Genomic DNA, 20,648 nt, shown 5'->3' with positions numbered 1-20,648 from the left:
TAGCAATGTCAAGCAACTGCAGTAACGTTATTATTCATCCTCTCCCTTTGTTGTTGTGCCGTTTTTTTCTTATCGAAGTCTGGAATTAGGGCTGTTTAATAATGATTATTAGGATCATGTCACACATAGTACATGTCATATTAGTATGTTTTATATTGGCAGGTAAATCAGACCATACATACTTTGGAAAGACATTGTGTTCCCTCAATAATCTCTGTATATTTCTGTTCCTCCTCCTGTACATTCTCATTTGCACATTTGTCAACTTCCTCTCTGTTCTCTTTTCATCCAAGCTGGCTCTCTCCTGTTTTTTCTCCTTCTTTCATCCTATTTTTAAACAAACTTTCCCACCCAAAATCCTTCTTTTTTCCAAATGAGGAATGTCAAATCATAACTCGGCTCAGCGAAAGCATGTGTAGCTAAGCTGTACTTCCTTTTACCGTAAAGCTGGACAGACAGATTACCAGTACGTGGTTGACCTAGGAATCACCCAGCTCGTTAAAGCCCTTCCTGCTGGGGTAGTACTTTGGCCAAAAATATATGACCCAAGTAGACTCCAGGGTTATTAAAGTGGGGTTAAGACAGGCTGTGATGTATCCATAGGGCGGCAGTGAAGTATAATGGGTAAGGAACTGGTCTTGTAAGGTTCAATTCCCGGGTAGGACACTGCCATTGTACCCTTGAGCAAGGTACTGAACCTGAATACCTTCAGTATATATCTAGCTGTATAAATGGATGCAGTGTAAATGCTATGTAAAAGCTGTGTAAGTTGCTCTGGATATGAGCCTCTACTAAATGCCCATAATTTAATGTAATGTATCCTGGTGCAATGTGCTGGTGCAAAACTGGCAGTAATTTAACAAAACAAAAAAAAACTGAAATGGCTTGGTTCTGGTTTAGCACCAGGTATGGATATTAAGTCTCTCTTAATCTTACTTTACTAACCCTGAAGTCCTCACAGGCTGTACATTACCCGTAGTTCTCCCAAGAATGTAAAGTAGTAAACAGTAAAGCAGTGAAGATTTAAAAAAAATGCATTGTTAACCTAAATATAGCAATCTTTATTTTACAATTTTTTATTTAAAAATTGAAGTTTTTTTTTTACAGAAATGTAAGAATCAAATAAACATAATGACTGAGAAAAGAGGAACCAACCAGTTTTTCAAAGCCTTAGTGAAAAACCCTGCCAGCCTGTTCAAATATGATTAACAATAAATAGAAATAAAGGAAAAATATAGCTGCAAGGACTAATTACGGGGGCAATGCTTGTCAAAACCTTGCAAAGAAACATAATCCTTGTGTTTGGCCTCCTCATAATGAAGGTAATATTATAACTTTGAATTATTTTGTGGCTTTAAATATCGTGCAATGTTCTTTGATTATGAATAGAAAGTTATTTCATCTGTTGTTTAATGAACGCACAAACATAGGACATAGGTTCCCCCATTTGTTAAATACCATTTAGTTATATTTTATTTTTGTCATATACTCTGTGGCTTATGTTTGGCCAGAAAATGATACAATGACAAGAAACGCCATATTCAGGTACCTGTATATCAGCTCACACAACAGAGCTGTACCATAGTGACACACATCATACACAGAAAGAAAATCAAACATTCATAACTCCTTTTCAAAGTTTTAAAAATTCACACTTAGCTATTGCATGGCATGAATTAGGACAGAAACAATCACATCTCTTCAAAGTAATACAACGACTCATCAGCTGTAAATCTGACTGCAGAAAATATTCCTGATCAAGATGAAGGCATTTGACCTAAAAATAAAAAATAAAAAAAAGTTCAAAACACTGACAAACTTCTAAAACGTGACTGCCTGAATTTACAATGAGAAAGAGCAATGACCACCAACCAAGAAAGCCAAACTGGATTTTTGGAAACAGTCCTCATACTTTGGATTTGATACAATATATTGTCAGGTGAAGGAGAGATTATCTACTGACCTACTGTTTCACCCCCCAGTAAACACGATGGCTATAAACCATAGCTTAAAAGACCGGCAATATAGTCGATACTGACCTTTCCCAGTATACACTCAAAAGATGGCATGCCTTGCTAATAATACTTGAAGTACTCAGTAAAAAAAGCAAGGGGTTTCAGCAACTGTATAAATTTAAGGCAATGCATGAATTAAGGTCAGGGAGTAACACTGATGTGACAATATTTATATCAGTAACTATATTCACCAATGTCTTGCACAAAGCAGGTAGCTGCCAAATTATTTTCAAGTCGAATCTTAGTCTGTCCCATCACAAAAGGGAAAATATTATATACATAAAGACAGTTACACACATATTTAGAAGATCAGCTAAGGTAAAAAAAATGTTTTTAATTAAATACTATTTGAAAGTTAATTTTACTTCAAACATCAGTACACAGAAAGTAAGTTTGTCAGTTTCTGTTTTCTTGTTTAAACAGTTTTCATAGTCATATTTGCACAAGTCGGCTAAGTTAATGTGTCAGAATACAGAAAAGTTCTCTGCAACCATGTATTGTTCAGTTATGGCTAGATTGGCATCTTCATTGATTGCACTGGAAAAGGCCAGTATTCCGTCACCTATACAAAATTTGAGTGAACTTTTGCTGAGGGCTAGTAGGCAAAAAAAGTTTTATTTTATTTATTTATTTATTTTCTTAAATGAAAAATTAATTGGATTCAGTTTAGCGAATTCCAATGGTGGGAAAGGTTGATGTGTTAATCAGGTGGTTGGTAAACTAACTATAAAAATAAAATGCCTCCAGTTTTTATTTTTGTTGTTTACGATACACTTCTTCCTCCATGTGACTGCATGGTTCCTTGTATTTATATTTAAGTAGGTTCAGCATTTCTGGCAAGAGGTTAGACTACAAGATATATTAAATTAAACTGTAACATAATCTGAGAATGGCACAGAAGACAAAGCAAAAGCAAAAAAAAAAAAGAAGATAAAACTTGCCATATGGAGAGGCAAGTTATTTTTTTCTTTCTGAAATAAGCTAAATTAAGCAGCAAGATGTTCAGAAATTAGTCTTCGGTATGTATCTATGGCTGGGAATCTTTTTTGAAACAATGCATGTGAGCCAGCCAGAACGGTTTTTAATTGATGCTACTATGAATACATGACATAGTAATATTGAAAAATATTCATGTTAAGACATTTTCTCAAAGGAAGAATAACGTATACCATTATACTTTGAAGCCTTCCCTAAGTACCTTAAAACCTTCAGACCAATTCTTCTGAAAATACATTAAGCTGTCAGTTTACCAATTATTTTATAAGAATAAGTGGGTAAATTAGTATTATTAAATCTTTAATCCGATTTACCCCCCCCCCCCACTCAAAACAAAAGCAAAACAGAAGTTTAAAAAAAAAAAAAAAAAAAAAAAACCTTTCCTCGTTTTTACGCTTGTCAAGAAGGCTGTGACAAGACCAGCAGATAAGGAGAAAATTGCACGTGACTGTGACAAATTAATAATTTATTCGATTTCATTCCGCCTCTCGTCCAAACCCCATCCTGCTCAGTTTTCCTCACTGGTCAGCCTTCGCTCCCTGAAGACACCTGGTCTCTTTCTACGCACCGAACGTGATGACGGCGGCGATGGGGACGGCGACGGCGACGACAGGAAAGTCGCTAATGGTGGTTGTGTCCCGGCGAACTGGACAGCGTGGCCAGGGGCTTGATTCTGAAGACGTAGATGTGCAGGTGGGAGGCGATCTGATTGCAGACGCTGACGCAGTACCGCACCAGATCGAAGAGGGAAAGGAGCTGTGGAAAGCGCAAGAGCGAGGGGACAAAGTTATGCTACCAAAGTTAACCCGAGGCTGCTCCTTTTCAAATATTTACATGTCGTCGCTTGACGTCACAGCAATTCAGCTGCGAGGAGATTCCCTCAAGTCCCCAAAGGCATCATTCATAAAGGTCTCATTCTTTACTTGTCCATCATCTTGCAAAATCCATTACACAGTGTTGAAAGAACGGGTGCATTTCATTTGAAAAACCTGTTTTGTGGTATATGTGAGGGTCGGAATATTTTGTTAGAACAATTGGACTGTAAAAACAGCAAATGGAGCAAACCAGGTCAGTGCATGCATTACTGTGGCTACCACCAGTTATCCACCATTAGCACCATTAATATCTTAAACTCGGCAAAAAACAGAGCGTGTAACAAATCAAATTAAACACTGTAGACAGGCAGATCATTCACTCGTGCTGGGACTGTGTCAGACCAAAGCTGTATTTTAACTCAGCACAACATTCATTCATTGTAGCTTGATCTGAATTCTTGTCAATACTAACGGACCAAAAAAACGTACAGGGCAATATAAAAAATGGCGACGGCGTGACCTTACCAGAGCGATCCAGAGGACCAGGTATTCATCAATAAAGCTGTTGAAATACTGGTCCAGGAATATCAGCCCCGGCCCCAGAAAAGCCAAGTCATGAAGGTACATTTCACTTTTTGTCATATGTGCAACCTGGGGGGAAAAAAAACCCATCAAAACATTGACATGAGACACGACATTATGAGACCTATACCTACAATGTAACACAATGCAGCTACTGTACCAATGCAACAAAAAAAAAAGACTTAAGACACCGTAATTTGTATATAATTAAAATACAGTATTCCATTTCCACTGAGCAGGCAGAAATAAAATAGAATCACGCATTAGAATCAACAAGCAAATTCCGGCACTAGCGCCTGTCATACACCTCAATGTCTTTCAGCGTGTGGTAAGACTCACCACCAGTTTGTTGGTGATTTTTGCCGACACAAACCCAAACGCCAGGATGTAAAGACAGGGGTGTTTCTCGAACAGCTGAACTGTGGATTTCTTGTAGATCATGACAGCCAGTATTATTACTGACCCTATGTGCAGTACAGGGGACAGCACACTTGTTCCCTGAAAAATACACCAAAGCACACGGGAAATTCAATGCATTTCAAATGATAATTATCGACACACACAGTGAAAGCTGTCTGTTTACTGAAGCAGTTTACTTTTCTAGCGTGTGTAACAGTACAGTAACTATTCCCATTCTGTGCATTATATAATGTTCTTAAGACAGCCAATCAGCAGCAAGGCGTTGCAGCTAACATGTGATAGACAAAAAAAAACATCACATGATCACAGGGAAGCTGTATGACCTTGCTGCTGATTGACTGTATTATCAACACCCAATTGATATCAGTGGTGATGGTGGTGGTTTTTGTGATCTGCTGCTAGTTACAGAAATCAGACCACAAGCACCTGAAAACTTCATTCATTCATTTGTCTTCATGCCCCCATTAAGATCAAAATCACTTTTACAAGGGGAACCTGGCACAGAAGACAAAGCTACAAAGCCAAAGTCAAGAATCAAAATTACAGCATCCTGTAGACAAAGGGAGTAAAGAGGAAAATAAACAGCAGGGATTAAAAGCAGTAGCACACTTACATTACTGTGCCATGAATTATGCAGTTACCCAATAGTGTGAGTAAGGAGCAACAAGGCCCAGTGTACCCTGACACCTGTAAACCTCGCGCTCGGAGAGACAACATGGCCGCCTTTGTGTTGCCTGGCGGGACTCCTGGCCACAGTCAAAACCGCCAGATTCGATCCGACCCAACAGCGCGCACCCACCACGGCACTGTCCCAAAGTGTCACTGCCAGGTACACCACACCTGGGGACCATGCTGGCTTACAAATGGCTCCCTTTCAAAGAGAATGCCGAGCACACTGGCAATCACAGGACTTACTGCTATTGTGGATCCGTTCTTGCCCACGCCCCCGGTGAATATGACCCGGAAGTAGTTTGTGCAGGAGAAGATGGCCCCTAGTGCGGTGCAGAGGGCGGGCACTATTTTCATCTGGATGTTTATTAGTGGGATCTGGGGGGGATCAAAGAGGAGTGAGATAGCACCTTCTTATCACAGGACTTTTGCGTAACACTAACCAGATGTAAAAAAAGCTCTAAGCAAACACTAGAACATACACAAAGTGTGTTTCTTGTATCAGATCTGAGGCAGTTAAACATAAAAGCCTTACCAGCTGACAAAACAGCTATTTATTTAAACTTATACAAAAAAATGCAAACACAAGAAAGGTCTATGTAAAATGTACGCTACAGGTGAGCTAAGGTGAGAATAAAAACAAATACATTTACACAGTCCTGTTTGTAATGAGACAGGAAAGCGCCTACAGTAGGACTCTACCAGATGGATGCCTACAGAATATTTCTGCAAGCAGCTCTAAAGCCTGATTGCCTTAATAAAGTATCAAAAGGTAAATTGAGCGTCGGCTAAGGCTCATGCACAGTAAGCACAGCTCAGTAAAGCAACCAAGAAAATCAGTGATCATACAAAATGACTTCATTGAGAAAACAAAAAATAAATAAATAAATAAATACTGTAAAATTATGGGGTAAGAGAATTACCGGAGACTGCCAAAAAGCTGATCCTCCAATTGCAGCCAGCAAATACATGATTATAATGAGAATTTGGACTTCAGTCACATCAATGCTGAGCAAATAGAAAAGGCAGAGCAGGGTTAGAGAGATCAGTGAATCAGTTCATCTACATGCTCCCTTCCAGGGGGCCTGCACAGACTGCACCATGGTTACCCCCATAGGGTCAGGACTGAGGCCTCAGTGCAGTGGGACACTGAATTACACCCTCAACGCACAATGCACACTTGTCTTGTCCAACCAAGAAACTGTAATCATACAGACAGAGAAGGCTCAATATTTTTTCCCTTTTCTGTTGTATCTTTTAGAAATGGACAAGTAATCGATATACTGGTATGAGACCCTGTCATGTGCTTTTAGCAGAACTTTTTTTTTGAGAAATGGTGAGGATGCCGTTAGGCACAGCTAAATACAGATAAATGCAGCCAAATTAAGGGCACAAACTATATACAAGTCTTTCAAAACATTCAGCAGGAAGACTTGATGCAGGGCTACTCATCTCCAGGTCCTGTGGGCCACAGTGTCTGCAGGTATTTGTTCCAGCCAAGAACTACACCACCTGTCATCACTAATCAGCTGACTTCCTGAAATAAGGACGGAAAATACTTAGGGAAATCAGGTGGTGTAGTGCATGGTTGGAGCAAATACCTGCAGACAACTGCAGCCCGCAGGACCAGGAGTTCAATAGTGCTGACTGTAATTATGAGAGATGCAACTGGGAAGTGGATTATTCCTCAGTGTCTTTCTTTAATTAGCCTGCTAGCTTTGTGCCATGCCCGTCCCTATATGCTGCAGTCTGTGCAGGAAGTGGGGTTCTGATTGGCTCAGTGCACTGCATTCACTAGGTGGGGGGGGGGGGGGGGGGGAGGGGGGGGGGGGGTGATGGTGATGGTTGCTCGGTTACCCTCAGATTCCAAAACCCGGGCCCCAGGGCTGCTGTGAACATCTGTAACAACGCTAGACAGATCTGTAACTCTGTGATATCAAATCTGCCGGCCAGAGAAGAGAGACAAGGGTTCACTCTCCAGACAAACACTGAAACTCCACTGTCCAAACACTTAAATCCTGAGGTGACAGGCCTGTCTGCCCTGATTTCTAGTCCATATCAATGACTCTGATCTACGTAGGTTACAAACCACAGACTTCCGTATAGCTACTAACATTCAGGTAACGCTGAGGCAAGGGAGGTTTAGTCCATCGCCTTCACACAAACGTGTGAGGTAAAACCTGGCAACTCTACGGTCCTCCTTCGACAAGCTCTCCCTCTGAACAAAAGGCGGTGCTCTAATGAGTCTTTGTGGAGTCGTTGCTGTCAGGTTAATTTAAATCCCACATTTAAAAATTTTGTGCAGTACAAGCTGTGATATGCAATATATATCCCCATACAGATGCACCGATACTATCTGTAAAGATCAAAGCCAACTCAATATAGCGTAAAACCAAATATTACAGGTGCTCAGGAAAATGCCTTGCCCTAGAGATACCACAGCCCAGGGTTGAAAGCTGACAATGCAGAACTGCTCAATATACTCAATTTTGAATCCACCGATGCGGTTGAGAAAATATTTGGAATTGATATCAGCTGGATAAAACTGCATCGGTGCATCCGTCCGCACACAACTTCTAACCCCAATCTAATCTCCTATCTAAACCCATAAAACCCCTATTCACACGTAATCCTTAGTAAATAAATGATATTGCTGCAATTAGTAACAAATCTCAAAAACATGGTAGTTTTCATTGCGCATGCAATAATACGTCAAACAAAGATCTCATTTCTTCCCATTCCCATGAAAGGACAATACAATAATTCTGTCCAGATACCCAAGAAAATCACCCCCCCCCTTCTCAAACAGAGTACACAGTTTCTCTTTTGTTGTGCAATGCACCCTCTCTTCTATGTGCTCCCAACTCCCATGTGACACCGCTGGACCAATCGCAGAGACGTTATGCGCAGTGTGAGGAAAGGGAAAAGCTGTGCCCACGTCCATGTGCCCACAGGCTGGCACAGACTCACATGCCGAAGCGCAGGGTGCCCGAGACGTAGGTCTGCCAGTGGGCACAGTAGAACATGAACATGCCCGCGAAACAGCAGAAGAACATCCAGTCAGGGTTGGTGCCCAGCTGTATGGCAATGCAGGTACCCAGGACCACAAATACTGCAGGAGAGAGGGGGAGAGGGGGGGGAGGGAGGGAGAAGGAAGAGGGAGGGAGAGGGAGAGGTAGGGAGGAGGGAGGGAGAGGGAAATGCTCGTAAGACAAGATCAGGTTAATTTGCATACATTCAAAATCGCTCTATTTCTACATTACTCCAATTCCATTCAAATACAATTATTTGGATATTGCAATTATGCATCAACACAGGCGGGTGATTTCTCCTATAATGGTCTACCAGTGTCTGCAATGTTCTTAGGGTGCCCAAATCAGAATAACTTCTGAACAGTACAAAGCCTTGGTTTTATTTTCCAAAAGCACCACTCTCCATCTTACACTGCTGGTGCTTCTGGGACATTTACGAAGAGCTGTACGTTTTGTGAGGCCATTCCATACTTTCTGATTTCACATCCATGCACCACAAAGGTTATTGTGACAGGCGGGGAACAGTGCTGTACCTGTGGAGAGGGAGTCACAACCGTGGTCAAACAGCTCGCCCAATGGGGAGCTGCTATTGGTTCGCCTCGCCTGCTTCCCGTCTATGGCGTCCAGGGATTGGTAGATGAAGAGGCCCACAGCGCATGACAGGTACGCCCACAAAGGTGCCTTAGAAAAAAAAATGCAACCCAAAGTTCAATCTACTAAATACATCAATAACACACAACTTACACGTTTTTACAAACGTGTTTTCTAAAAAAAAAAAAAAAAAAAAATTAGGGTGTACAATTCACACTTATACCTAAGCAAAGTTATACCGATTGTAGCTCTCTTGCAGGAATGTTGTAAAGCACTTGTCTCTGAGTTTTATAATGCACTTGTTGTAAGTCGCTCTGGATAAGAGCGTCTGCTAAGAACCTATAATGTAATGTAATGTACATATAGAAACAAAAATGTATACATTTATCCTGCAGTTGTGCCTCTAGTTACCTCTGCACCACCTGCACCCAGATGAAGCAGGCACAGACTCAGGAACAACAACCATTTCACACCCAACAGGAGAGCTGCACCACACATTTCACAACAACAGCGGGGAAGCTGGTCAGGACCTGGCACATTTTTGGGAGGATCTAACACAGCAGTAACCCAAGGGCACAGGTTCAATCCTCCCAACCCCTGAGCCAACCTTCCACCTCTCCATCACTCCTTCTGCATCAGGCACAGGCACAGCTAAATGCCCCACACATTCATACATTAACCCGCTCGTTCCCGGTCAGGGTCGCGGGGATGTTGGGAGGCTGAAGCCTATCCCAGCATGCATTGGGTGAAGGGTAGGAACATGCTCTGGACATGTCAACAATCCGTTGCAGGGCACACACACCATCGCTCACACACTCATACCTCACACACTCATACCTACGGGCAATCGCCAGTCTCTAATTAGCCTAGCCTGCATGTCTGGACTGTGGGAGGAAACCGAAGTACCCGGAGGAAACCCACGCGGACACGGGGAGAACATGCAGACCCCACACAGAAAGGCCCAGACCTCAGATTCGAACCGAGGACCATCTTTCTGTGAGGCCACGGTGACTCCGATCGCAGAAATGACTCGTCTCTCCCTCCATGCCCTGGGCTCCTCCTCTGGGCCATTCAACTGTAAGACGACTTTGTGTTGCCGTTTTAGGCATGTTACACGTTATGTATTCTTTTTGCTTATTGGCTGTCTGTATCCTAAACTGTAGCTCCCCATGGGCCAACTCACACTGGATAAGGGGATGATCTGCCAAATAAATACATGCAAGAATAAACGTGGAATTTTGCGAAGCGTCAGCCCCGCTAGCACAGCTTAAACAAACATGGTTGGGAGGAATGTTTGCCATGAATAAACAACCCGATTACACCCACCCCCCCCTTTCCCTTTAAAAAGGCACTGGTCCATTTACAGCCCACAGTAGTTTCAGAGAGTAACCACCCCAAACCTCTGTATCCCAAGCCAGTTTTTAAAAAATGCTACGGCCAAGTATTTCACATACTCAGTACATGGAATCTCCTATTTGTTAAAAGGGATGAACTACAAATGACACTTTTTGGACAATGAAACTGGACATGTAAAAGTAACCTGAACCAAATCCTTTAACTTGGAGCAAAAAAGGAGAACATTTTATTGAGACCCTGCCAACGAAAGAATGAAAGACAGTTCAATCATAATGCAGTCTAGCGAGACTCCTTGCTCACCGGATATCTTTGCGGGTAATATAATTAAGCCAAACCAAATCGCACGGGGGCCTCATTTTCCGACAGTGCAGCAGTCAGAGCCAGGGGGAGATGGGGAGAGCCCCTGCCATTCAGTGAGGCAATCTAATTTTTGCAAGCTTACTTCATGTGTTACTTAGCAGAAACGGCATACTTCCCACAGTCACCGTGAAAAGCATCCCCCTGAGCAACATCTCCAGTTACAGGAGGGCAGGTTAGGACTATTCTCGCACTGCCAAAACTTCACACTTTTGCCAAGGGCTCTGTCTTGGACAAGGCTCAGATGAGTTTCTCTGTGACAGAGGACACACACAAGGGTGCCTCAAATTCATTCAGGTTGTTTTCCACGTGCAACCCAAATAATAAACGAAAGCATGTACGAAAGTTGGCTTCAACTGGATTTATCTATTACACCCACTGACTGGTTGGTGGATTTAGATAAGCATGACTGTGTCCACAGGGTACTTCACACAGCTGAGGGCTGGAAGTATGTGGGCATGGAGACTGAACCAGAAAAGTGGGCAGTTTATTTACATTACCCCAGAAGATACGTCCTCAACTAGATATTCTTCTACAGTGGTAAAGAATCATCAAACACTTCAGGGAACATGGTGCATGGTGCCCCCCCCCCCCCTCCACTCTCACTAGACTAATTTGGCAGATCAGCACCAATATCTGAAAACAAACAATTTGGGGTTACAAAAGGCATTACTTATCTCAGGCAGACTAATGCACACCCCCATGTACTTCCTAAATTCTGGGAAAGGAAACAATAACACAAGTCTAATACCAGCTGTGCACTGCCAGCAAACTCAACAGCAGGCCAATGTTACAGAGATGTGATGCAGGCAATGTTCAGACCGGACAAAGACCTCCTAGGTCCAAACTCCAGATCACTTCCATGATTAAAGATCACTGCTCCGAAGCTTCACATTCGGACAGCCGCACAGTGAATATTGCAATCTTTTTACCCTTTTCCATTTTTCTGGAATGCTGGCATATATTACGCTGCACACATATATTATCCGTCCTGTCATAATCAACGCCAGGCAGATCGTCTTTCATACTGTGTAAGCAAGCAAACTGTCATGTATGCATTTCCCCTGTCAACCGCATAACATTTGTGTACAGCCTGTAGTTCATGAGTCTATTAAAATGCACAGTTCCAAGCAATACATTCTGACCTACTCTGCCACTGTAGGAAAGTTGAAAAGCAGACATCTGCATACTTCTGTTTTCTGCACTGGCAGACCTGCTTACACGTACAGTATATTTTTAGCAAATGACTTATACTGTGACACTGAGCCACAGTAGCAACTTCTTCACAACAGAACCACAATTTAGTACGAACTGACCCACATCTGCATAAAATATGCAAAAAGTAGCATTAATCTGATTAGCCTGATCTTGGAAAAGCAGGCAATCAGGCAAATACAGACAGCCGGTTATTCTGCCCATTCTTGGCAGAATGGCAGGATTTGGGGGGGGGGGGGGTGTGAAACTCTGCGGGCCTGCATCACTGCCTCCAATTCGCCATGCATTCCTGCACATGCAGGAGTCTTCAATGCACTTCAAAGACACAACAGTTGCATATTGCCCATCTGTAAATTCCTGCGGAAATGTGTTACGAAGAGCATACTAAGTAGGGAGGCTAGACTGTAGCTCACACACCAACGCAAAAAAAAGATCCACAGTTCTGAGGGGCACCTGAAACTTTAATTAGGCACAATTTACCTTAGCATTACCATAACTTTACCTTACCTAAGCAGTTTCTGTTTTATTTCAGCTTCCCATTCATTTAAAGTTCTCTGGAAAGAGAATGCATTTGAATATTGAACAATCTAGACAAGGACTACCTGAAAAAAAAAAATCAATGACACGCCAATTCATGCAAAAGCTTTCCTGTCTTTTTTATTTCCCCATGCAGAACTATGTGCTTTTTATTCCAGTTTAAACATTTTGATAGGCAGGGGTGTTAACTGTCTGAAGCAGCCAGGAATTTCAGGGAGCAACAGACAACCGCTGCTGCTAACAGCCTTAGCTTTCTGACAGGAAAAGCAGGACTGAGTTGTCACACAGTTCCGGAGCAACAGACTCCTGGATTAAAAGTAGACCATAAAGTTTCTCATCTTTGAAGGAAGTGGCAATTGTCTCCCTCTACTTCGCTGTCCTTCAACGCACAGCAAAGGTGACACACTTAACCATAGAGTGCTTCACTCCAAGTGGTTGGACACTGGCAGGCATACCCCCGACCCCCCCCCCCCCCCCCCCATGAACAACTGAGGGAGGCCTGGACTGCGGCTGACGCTTCCTAGCAAACCCCAGCTGCAAAGCAGATTTTTGGCCCACATACGTCAACCGCCAGTCAACCGCCAAAAAAATGGTACGGCCCAAACTGAACCCTACGCAGAGGGCCAAAGTGAAACATATCCTGTCCTAGTCCCCAGTGCAGCTTTCTGAAAACATCCAGGCTTGCCTAACTGTGCAGCAAACAAACAAACAGAAATTTAACAAAGCCTGTGTGAGAAGCTCAAACTATTTTCCTCATAAGTCAGACAGCTTACATTTTTTCCCCTTTCTTTTGCATTAAACCATAAGTAAATAACGCTCCATGCTGCTGGTTTCCCAACCTTTGTCCTACAGGGGAAATGAGGAGGCTGGGAGGCGGGGGGGGGGGGGGGGGGTGAAGAGGAGGAGACTATTTATAGGAGGAAAACAAGTTATATAAGCGGAATACTGCAGGTACGCACTCTCTGCACAAAATGTCCCACCTTTAACCCTGAGGAAACCTGTGTAAACCCAACTCTGGCCCAGGCTGGCTGGCATTGGTCGAGCAGGCAAGCCCCGAGGCTCGTCCTCGGGTCGAGCCACCGGCGGCGCACGTGAGCGGCCATCGCGGCGAAGCCCGGACGCTTCGCAGGCCGGGCCGCGAAGAGCAGGGGGGCCTGTAACCGGAGACGCAGCGACGCGGAGCGCCTGTCCTGAGCAGTGGGGCCAAACGAGGCCCCTTCACCCCGGGCATTTGAGAAGCTTGGCTCAGGCAGCGGACCGACCGGCGACAACGACGAGCGTTCATTCATGTTTTTTTCCCCTCCCATTCCTTTTTATTCATGGGAACGCTCAGGAATCCTGTCACACAAAGTTACACCAGAGGCCATGCAGGTTCATTATGCGCGTTGACTGAGGGCGTCCTTTAGGACACAGCTGCTAGCTGAGCAGGGGTTAGTCAGAATAAAACATACAAGATAAACATGAATTGATGTTCCAGTTTGCTAGAACATTAACAGACGTACAAGACGTCTGAGCTGGCTGCCACACAATCAGGAAAAACAATCTTGAAAAGAAAAGAAAGAAAAACAAGATTTACCTGCTCTTAGTCTTAGCAAGTATGTGACCTTACACCCCCCTCCCCGCCCCGCCTCCACAACCAGTTTGTTTCTTTAAGGCTAATCCTCTAAGAAAAGTATGCCACAAGGACAAAAAACATGCAAAATTAAAAATATTATGCATTATACTATCAAGCTCAAGGTGAAAGAATGTCTGCTGTCCACATACGGTTGTACCAAATAGGACATAGCCAAAACGCGCTTATGTAGTCATTTAATTCCACAAAGTCAAATGGACAAAGTGAAGTGTTCAACAAAATAAAAAAACAACACACTGACCCTGTGACTTCCTGCCACGGAATGACTGCATAAGCAAGTTCTAGCTTTGTCCTTTTTTCCCCAGAAACAGTGTACGGACAACAAATAAACAACTACCAAGTAACATGTGAGGTCTATTAAACAGAGCACCATAACAACATGCAACAATTGCTTTTGCAAAGCTACAAACTGAAATTTTCAGCGGCAAAAACAGAGCCGGACTTTAAAGGTGTAATTACAGACCTGGTGGACTGATCCTTGGTGCTGATTTCACCAAAAGAAATGGAGGTCTAGCACAACCAGGGGGATTGTGGGACACTGAGGGTGATGGGACAATGAGGGTGACAGGACATCGAGGGTGACGGGACATCGAGGGTGATGGATATAGTGGCCTACCTGCTCGGTGGCAGTGGGGCAGTAGTAGACGAGCACCAGGGTGGTGAAGATGTTGGTGACGAGGCCCACGATGGTGATGAGGTTGGGGGCGATCCAGGTGGGCACGCGGCCCACCAGCCACTCCCAGTAGCACTGCATGACGGGCTCCAGCAGCGAGCGGCCCGAGCTGCTGTAGCGGTGCTCCTCCAGCCGCTTCAGCTGGTGGCGGGACAGGGGCGGGGCCGGCAGCTGGATCAGCCTGCTCAGGACGCAGACCCCGGAGCCCAGCGGGGCCGGCCGGCACGCCGAGTCGGGGGCCCACTCCCGGCCGTCCCGGGGGCCTGTGCCCCCCCGCGCCCGCGTAGTGGCGTGGTGGCTGCTCATCGGATCTGCCCTGGTCTGCTCGCGATCTGCCAACGACTGCCCCCCCTTCCCTCGCGGGCGCTAGGAATCCACTGCTGGGCCGCACTCCGCTCCTGGAGAAGGGGGGGAGGGGGGGAGGGAGAGAGAGAGAGAGAGAGAGGTTAGGACAGTGAGTACAGTGGTAATGATCTGCATATAGGGCACACATCAGCACCTTAGAGTGAAGGAATGAGTTCACCTAATGAGTCAGACCCCTCAGACCCCTCTGGCAGCAGGTGACGCACAATGGCTACCCGGGCTAGAACAACCACAGACTCACTGAGATGGTCAGTTTAGGAATTAGGCCAAGAATTCGGTATTAACGCTTTTCAGGATAAATCCCACAGGATCCCAGCACAGCTTTTTAGAGCCTCAGTTTAGTACGTCATCTCAACACCCTCAACACCCTTAATGTTGACTCCGCCCACAGGAAGCAGTTCCTCCTACCGGCCATAAATTCCTTAAGCCATCCACGTGTAAACCAACCAGATGTCCCAGGACGAGTTATGACGGATGATTCCTTTTCACAAATTATTATATACTAAATACGATAATATTTAGCTAGAATTTAGTGTATTAGGTTGAGAATTACATCTTTAAACAGAAGCCAATAAAACAATCTTGCTTGCATTTTCCCTTTGATTTATTCAAAGTCGTATCATTAACAATGCATTTCTGAACAGTCCATCTGTGCTTCCCTTCAGTTTTGGATACATCGCGGGCAGTGCACTTCCTTTTCTGTCATGACAAAATCTTGAATGACCCTTATGTTGCACCCTGGTGCCCTCAGAATGCCAGAGTGGTTAACGGCTTGTAACCAACAGCTGACCAGAATGCTACTTTTGCTCTTCAGAGACAGCTATCCTTCCAACTGGCATGGCAGGCCTGTCTTGACACCTAATGTGGAGTCGGCTGAATCTGTCGCTATTATGAGAACACAGGAGCTGGCGTCACCCTTTGTTACGGCTGGCAAACACGATGAGTCCCACTGCAGTCTGACTTGTCCTACATCACTACATTTCTAACACACCAGAATAGTCAACTAGGACACAAACCCACTGTGCATTAGATTCGTTCCTTACGCAAAGTTTGAATAAAAGTGTCAAACTGCTGCACGCTGCTCTCCCAGCTACTGTTTTCAAAAATGCTGCGTTCCACATTTCCTGGACAGATTCAGCAATATGAGACTAGAACACCAGGACTTTAGGCCCCAAGTGCCCCATCATTGTCAAAGAACAAAGAAAGATGTCTTTTGACGGAAAACAACACACAGCTTTATTGCTGTCTCTCACAACCTCTTACGTTTGCCCTCCCATGTATGCGGGGGGAGGGGGGGGTACTGCAGTATAATGGTTAGAGAACTGGGTTAGCTACTGCAAGGCTACGGGTTTGATTCCCACTGGGGACATTACCATCCAACTATTAAGCTAGATACTTAAAATGAATTACTTCAGTAAAAAAATATCCAGCAGTATAAATGGGTTCTATGTAAAGTATATAATTTCTGTAAGCTGCTCTGTATAAGAGCGTCTGCCAAAATGAAAATGAAATGTCATGCCTTTAATGCAAATGAGTGATAGTTACACACTGTAGAATGGCAGGACAAATATGAACATCGGACGTCACGATGTAGCTAGATTTTTGTAACTGTTAAAGTATATCCACCTGGAAGAGCCATCGGATACTGACCGATGACTCTCCTTGTCTGACCCACCTCACATATTCATCCTGCTATGGGTCTATTCTCGTGATGACTTCCTGATACGTGTTGTAGTGCGCACTAGTTTTTAGCAAAAATAATGACTCTGTGAAATGCCAGGGGGAGCAGAACACCGGCTCAAGTAAAGGTGCTCTTAAAATGCGCATTAATGATCGAGGGTTGTTTTTCTATACTAACTACAACTTTTTATTTATTTGTTTTTTATGATTATGACTTGTGAATTCACAGCAACAAAAAAGTTGGCACTTTGTCGCTTGCCACCTCCAGGATAAATCATCATGAATATCGGTAACTTAGCCAGTGAAACAAAAGATCAGGAACTTCTAGTCACGTCTTCCAAGACAGGAATAACTAGTATACCACTAAGTGGATATTGGTAACGGTACACGATATGACATGAAAACAGAAAAGATGAATTGTGTCAGTGTTTCGTGAGCAAGCTAACTAGCTATACAACAACAATCAATACATAAAATTATTAGCTAGCTAAGTCACAAGTTATCTAGCTAGCCATCGCTCGCTCCCTACACTTAAAGACGTAAGGTCTTTGTATTCTGCAACTTGAGGTCAATGACAATGGTCAATTCGTATCATGTAACGTTATTTTGGTAGATAGCCGGTGGATTAGCTGATTGCATAGCAAAGCAAACCAAAGTGGGTGAACGCGTAAAAACATGACTAGCTAAAGGCTGACATGCTATTGCAAGACATCTCGGAACCAACACCCAACAGCACATGTGTCGTTGAACTGAACGTAACGTTCGCCAGATAATAACGCTAGATATCTCGCTAGTCAACTTACGTAGCTACCTATCTTAATTGTAGGTTCTGTTAGGTAGCTATGGGAAACTGAAACGGTAGGCTGTCGATTATGCATAACGTTTGCAAGCTATGCAAAATTTAAAGTAGCCAACGTCATTAGCCTGGTAGATAACAAGTAACCGGTAGTTATTCACTTGCCCTCTTCAGAGTCCTTACCTTCAGTTGCTGTAACAGCCCGAGGCACCGGTCTCTCCTGGGGTGTCCAGCGACCAGACAAGGTATCCAAAACCTCAAGCACCTGATGAGTTTTAATTTTGGATACAGCTAATCAGAGTAAGACCGTCTCCCAGGAAAACGTAAAACGAGGAACCGAATGGAGCACGATGTGTCCACTTCGGTTCCCTGACTAATCGCTAGAGAACTGCCTCCTCCGAACTGAACGGATTTGGAACAGTGGAACTGCCCCAAAAGACTACCGCCCGGACTGACAACCAATTTCGGCTGCCGAATATAAAGGAGGAGCGCCAACTACTTCCGTCGCAGCTAAAGACCAAGAACGCGTTCGAGAATACGGTAGAAATTAAGACTGAAACCACAACTGCGTGAATGGCTTTGATTGGTCCTGTTTCACGTCGTTACGATTTAAAGAGGTGGGACTCATTCAAATCTAAACGTCAGTCTTTTCGAACTTGTTTGGTTTTTACATTAATTTAAGTTAGGCTAGTCACTTTGGTACGTGCAATCACTGCTTTTGATGCAAACTATCTTTACTTTACGACTTGTGTAAAACATATTGAGATGCGATATACATATACATTTAGATAAAATGTTCATAGAACGCAGTAAATAATATATAGACTATATTTACAATGGGCCAGTGAATAAATAAAATAGCGTTTAATTTAAAAAATAAAAATAAAAAAAAACAACAACGAGTGGGAGACACTTAATGTATATATTAAACAACGAGTCGTATACTCTATAGCATCTCCTCTAGACTAACGCTTTAAAAAACTATGAGGGAATTTTCCATATTATAAGAGTAATTCCAGCAGGTGTGTCCTACGAAATGCATCCAGCCAGTTTAGATTATTTGCCTTATCTACTGAGCCGTGCACCCATCTGCAAAGGAGGTGTGAATATCCCGTAAAGCTGGAGCGCATACCGTAGGCAGACTGTCACCCACAGGAGTCGCTGTTGGCACATTATTCAGGGTCTACAGCAGGCGCCAAGGCATATAACGTACAGAACATAGGTTTTACGTGAGGAAGCAAATACCTGCCAAGGATAAATACGCACTTGCTGGGCCATTAACGTGAAGCATATGGTAAATATACACGGCAAATGCAAGGGCATACATACAACCTTTTGGGACATACAGAGCACATGCAAGTGCAGATTCTGCAGCCGCAAGCCAAATAATGGCTATTCTGCTGGTTATCCTATCTAGCAATCTATACCTTCCTTGCTTTGTTTTCTATCGTAGCTAACTAGCTATATGTCCCCACCAGCGACATTAAGGCAGCCTTACTTGTCAGGCTCATAACCTCATGATAGCCTACTAATAAGCCTGACCAAGTGGACACTGATGTGAGACAGTGTAATTCCACCCAATTTGTGAGGATGTGCTTTGCCAAAAAAACAATAATGATCAGACCAGAGGTGGAAAGTCATTGAGTAAAATTCATGCCATGTGTTTCTTCAACCCATGAACTGATTTCACTAATTAGTTCTACCTCCTGGCTGAGGAATTGTGCTTATTAGCAAATCCATGAGATCTGAACAAAATACTTTCTGAACCTGAATTTTCCACCTCTAGATAGACAAATTATCATGGGGTTTCAGTTGGAGACACTGATTCTAGACAACTCAGTCACTGACCTATTGCATAACACCAACTATTTCTAGCAACAATCAGATTTCAGGACACCCATCAGAGTAATTTCCTTTTCCATACATTCTAGAGATTGTGTATCTGAGGACAAGATGCCCTTGCAAGAGACACCCATACATTAAATTGCAGATCCTCTTGGAAGGAACCTCTTTCCTTGGGTGGAAACATGTCTCCTCTACTGTGTTGTGATACAGCTTGACTTCGGTGGGCAGTTCTCTTTTTAAAAAGGCGAAAGAGCTCCTGGTGTGAAAATGTAGGTGATGATGATATTACTTTCTAGACTATAGTTCCTGGTCCTATGGCTCCCAAGAAGAAAAGTGGCTAGCGTAAAAGGGGTAATATGCTGGTGTTTGCACTACTTTCCACCAGAGAAGTAGGCTAAAGAATTCCACCAGGGAATGGATGTAGCGTGACTGTTTCATGGGGAAACCATATGCAAGCCTCGTGGAAGCTTTGCCCATCAACTCCATATGATATATACTTCAGCAATTTTCTTCAAAAATAAATGGCCAGATACACATTGTGCATGGTGAAAGATCAGGGCAAATCTACCTGAATTGCTTTTCCATGCTCCTGCACACTAGATGGCAGTAGTGCACCTAAAACCTATGTGGTTACCCTGCAAATAAACAAATTAATAAATAAAATGCTGATCCATAATTGTGTAATCAGCTTTGACCCTTGCTCCTACTAATTCAAGACAATAATCAACATCAGACAAATATTATCTGCTCAAATTTTATGGTTATTTGAAGGAACAGAGCTCTGTTGAGATGCCGAGCTGGGTGCTGCTACTGTGAAAAACAACCAATAAAAAAGCTATTTGCTGTTTCTGCAGCCCGTGTGTTCTGTATGTATTTGTATTTTAATTTTGACATTTTATGACCTTGATTCCTTTTGAAGCAGATTTGAGTCTGTTTTTCAGAAAAGATGGTGTACTATTGAACATTTTAAAAAATGATTATCACAAAAGAATAAAAAATAGTGTTTTCAAAGTGAGTTGTTGTTGAATCGATGTAGAGGGCAAAATGGAATGGCTTTGTATTTGATCAGTTTT

The 20,648-nt window shown here is 43.3% G+C and overlaps 1 protein-coding gene across 2 annotated transcripts; it reads right to left on the bottom strand.

Annotated features, from left to right (window-relative positions):
- Positions 1 to 1,393: 1,393 nt before the first annotated feature.
- Positions 1,394 to 18,287, bottom strand: cept1b (choline/ethanolamine phosphotransferase 1b). Of its 2 annotated transcripts, none has more exons than XM_035388233.1 (9): positions 17,914 to 18,287; positions 14,835 to 15,289; positions 9,063 to 9,210; positions 8,468 to 8,609; positions 7,355 to 7,439; positions 5,744 to 5,875; positions 4,748 to 4,906; positions 4,352 to 4,477; positions 1,394 to 3,767 (listed from the first exon to the last, which is right to left on the bottom strand). In XM_035388233.1, the coding sequence occupies exons 2-9, from the start codon at positions 15,195 to 15,197 to the stop codon at positions 3,633 to 3,635; spliced, it is 1,290 nt and encodes a 429-aa protein (XP_035244124.1). In that variant the 5' UTR covers positions 15,198 to 15,289; positions 17,914 to 18,287; the 3' UTR covers positions 1,394 to 3,632. The 2 variants fall into 2 exon arrangements, with proteins under 2 accessions (XP_035244124.1, XP_035244123.1); XM_035388232.1 differs by lacking the exon at positions 7,355 to 7,439 and adding an exon at positions 6,421 to 6,505 and having other exon boundaries at positions 17,914 to 18,286.
- Between the last annotated feature and the right edge of the window lie 2,361 nt (positions 18,288 to 20,648).

Source organism: Anguilla anguilla, chromosome 13 (assembly GCF_013347855.1).
Source record: "Anguilla anguilla isolate fAngAng1 chromosome 13, fAngAng1.pri, whole genome shotgun sequence".
In the NCBI taxonomy this organism is placed as follows: domain Eukaryota; kingdom Metazoa; phylum Chordata; class Actinopteri; order Anguilliformes; family Anguillidae; genus Anguilla; species Anguilla anguilla.
This window is presented reverse-complemented; position numbering and strand designations above follow the sequence as displayed.

Coding starts and splice junctions, on each gene's coding strand:
- cept1b (XM_035388233.1), bottom strand. CDS start 15,197: ATGAGCAGCCACCACGCCACTACGCGGGCGCGGGGGGGCACAGGCCCC. Junction 8,610..9,062: donor TTGTGACTCCCTCTCCACAG/GTACAGCACTGT, acceptor TCTCTCCTGCAG/TATTTGTGGTCCTGGGTACC. Junction 4,478..4,747: donor AAATCACCAACAAACTGGTG/GTGAGTCTTACC, acceptor TTTTCCCCCCAG/GTTGCACATATGACAAAAAG.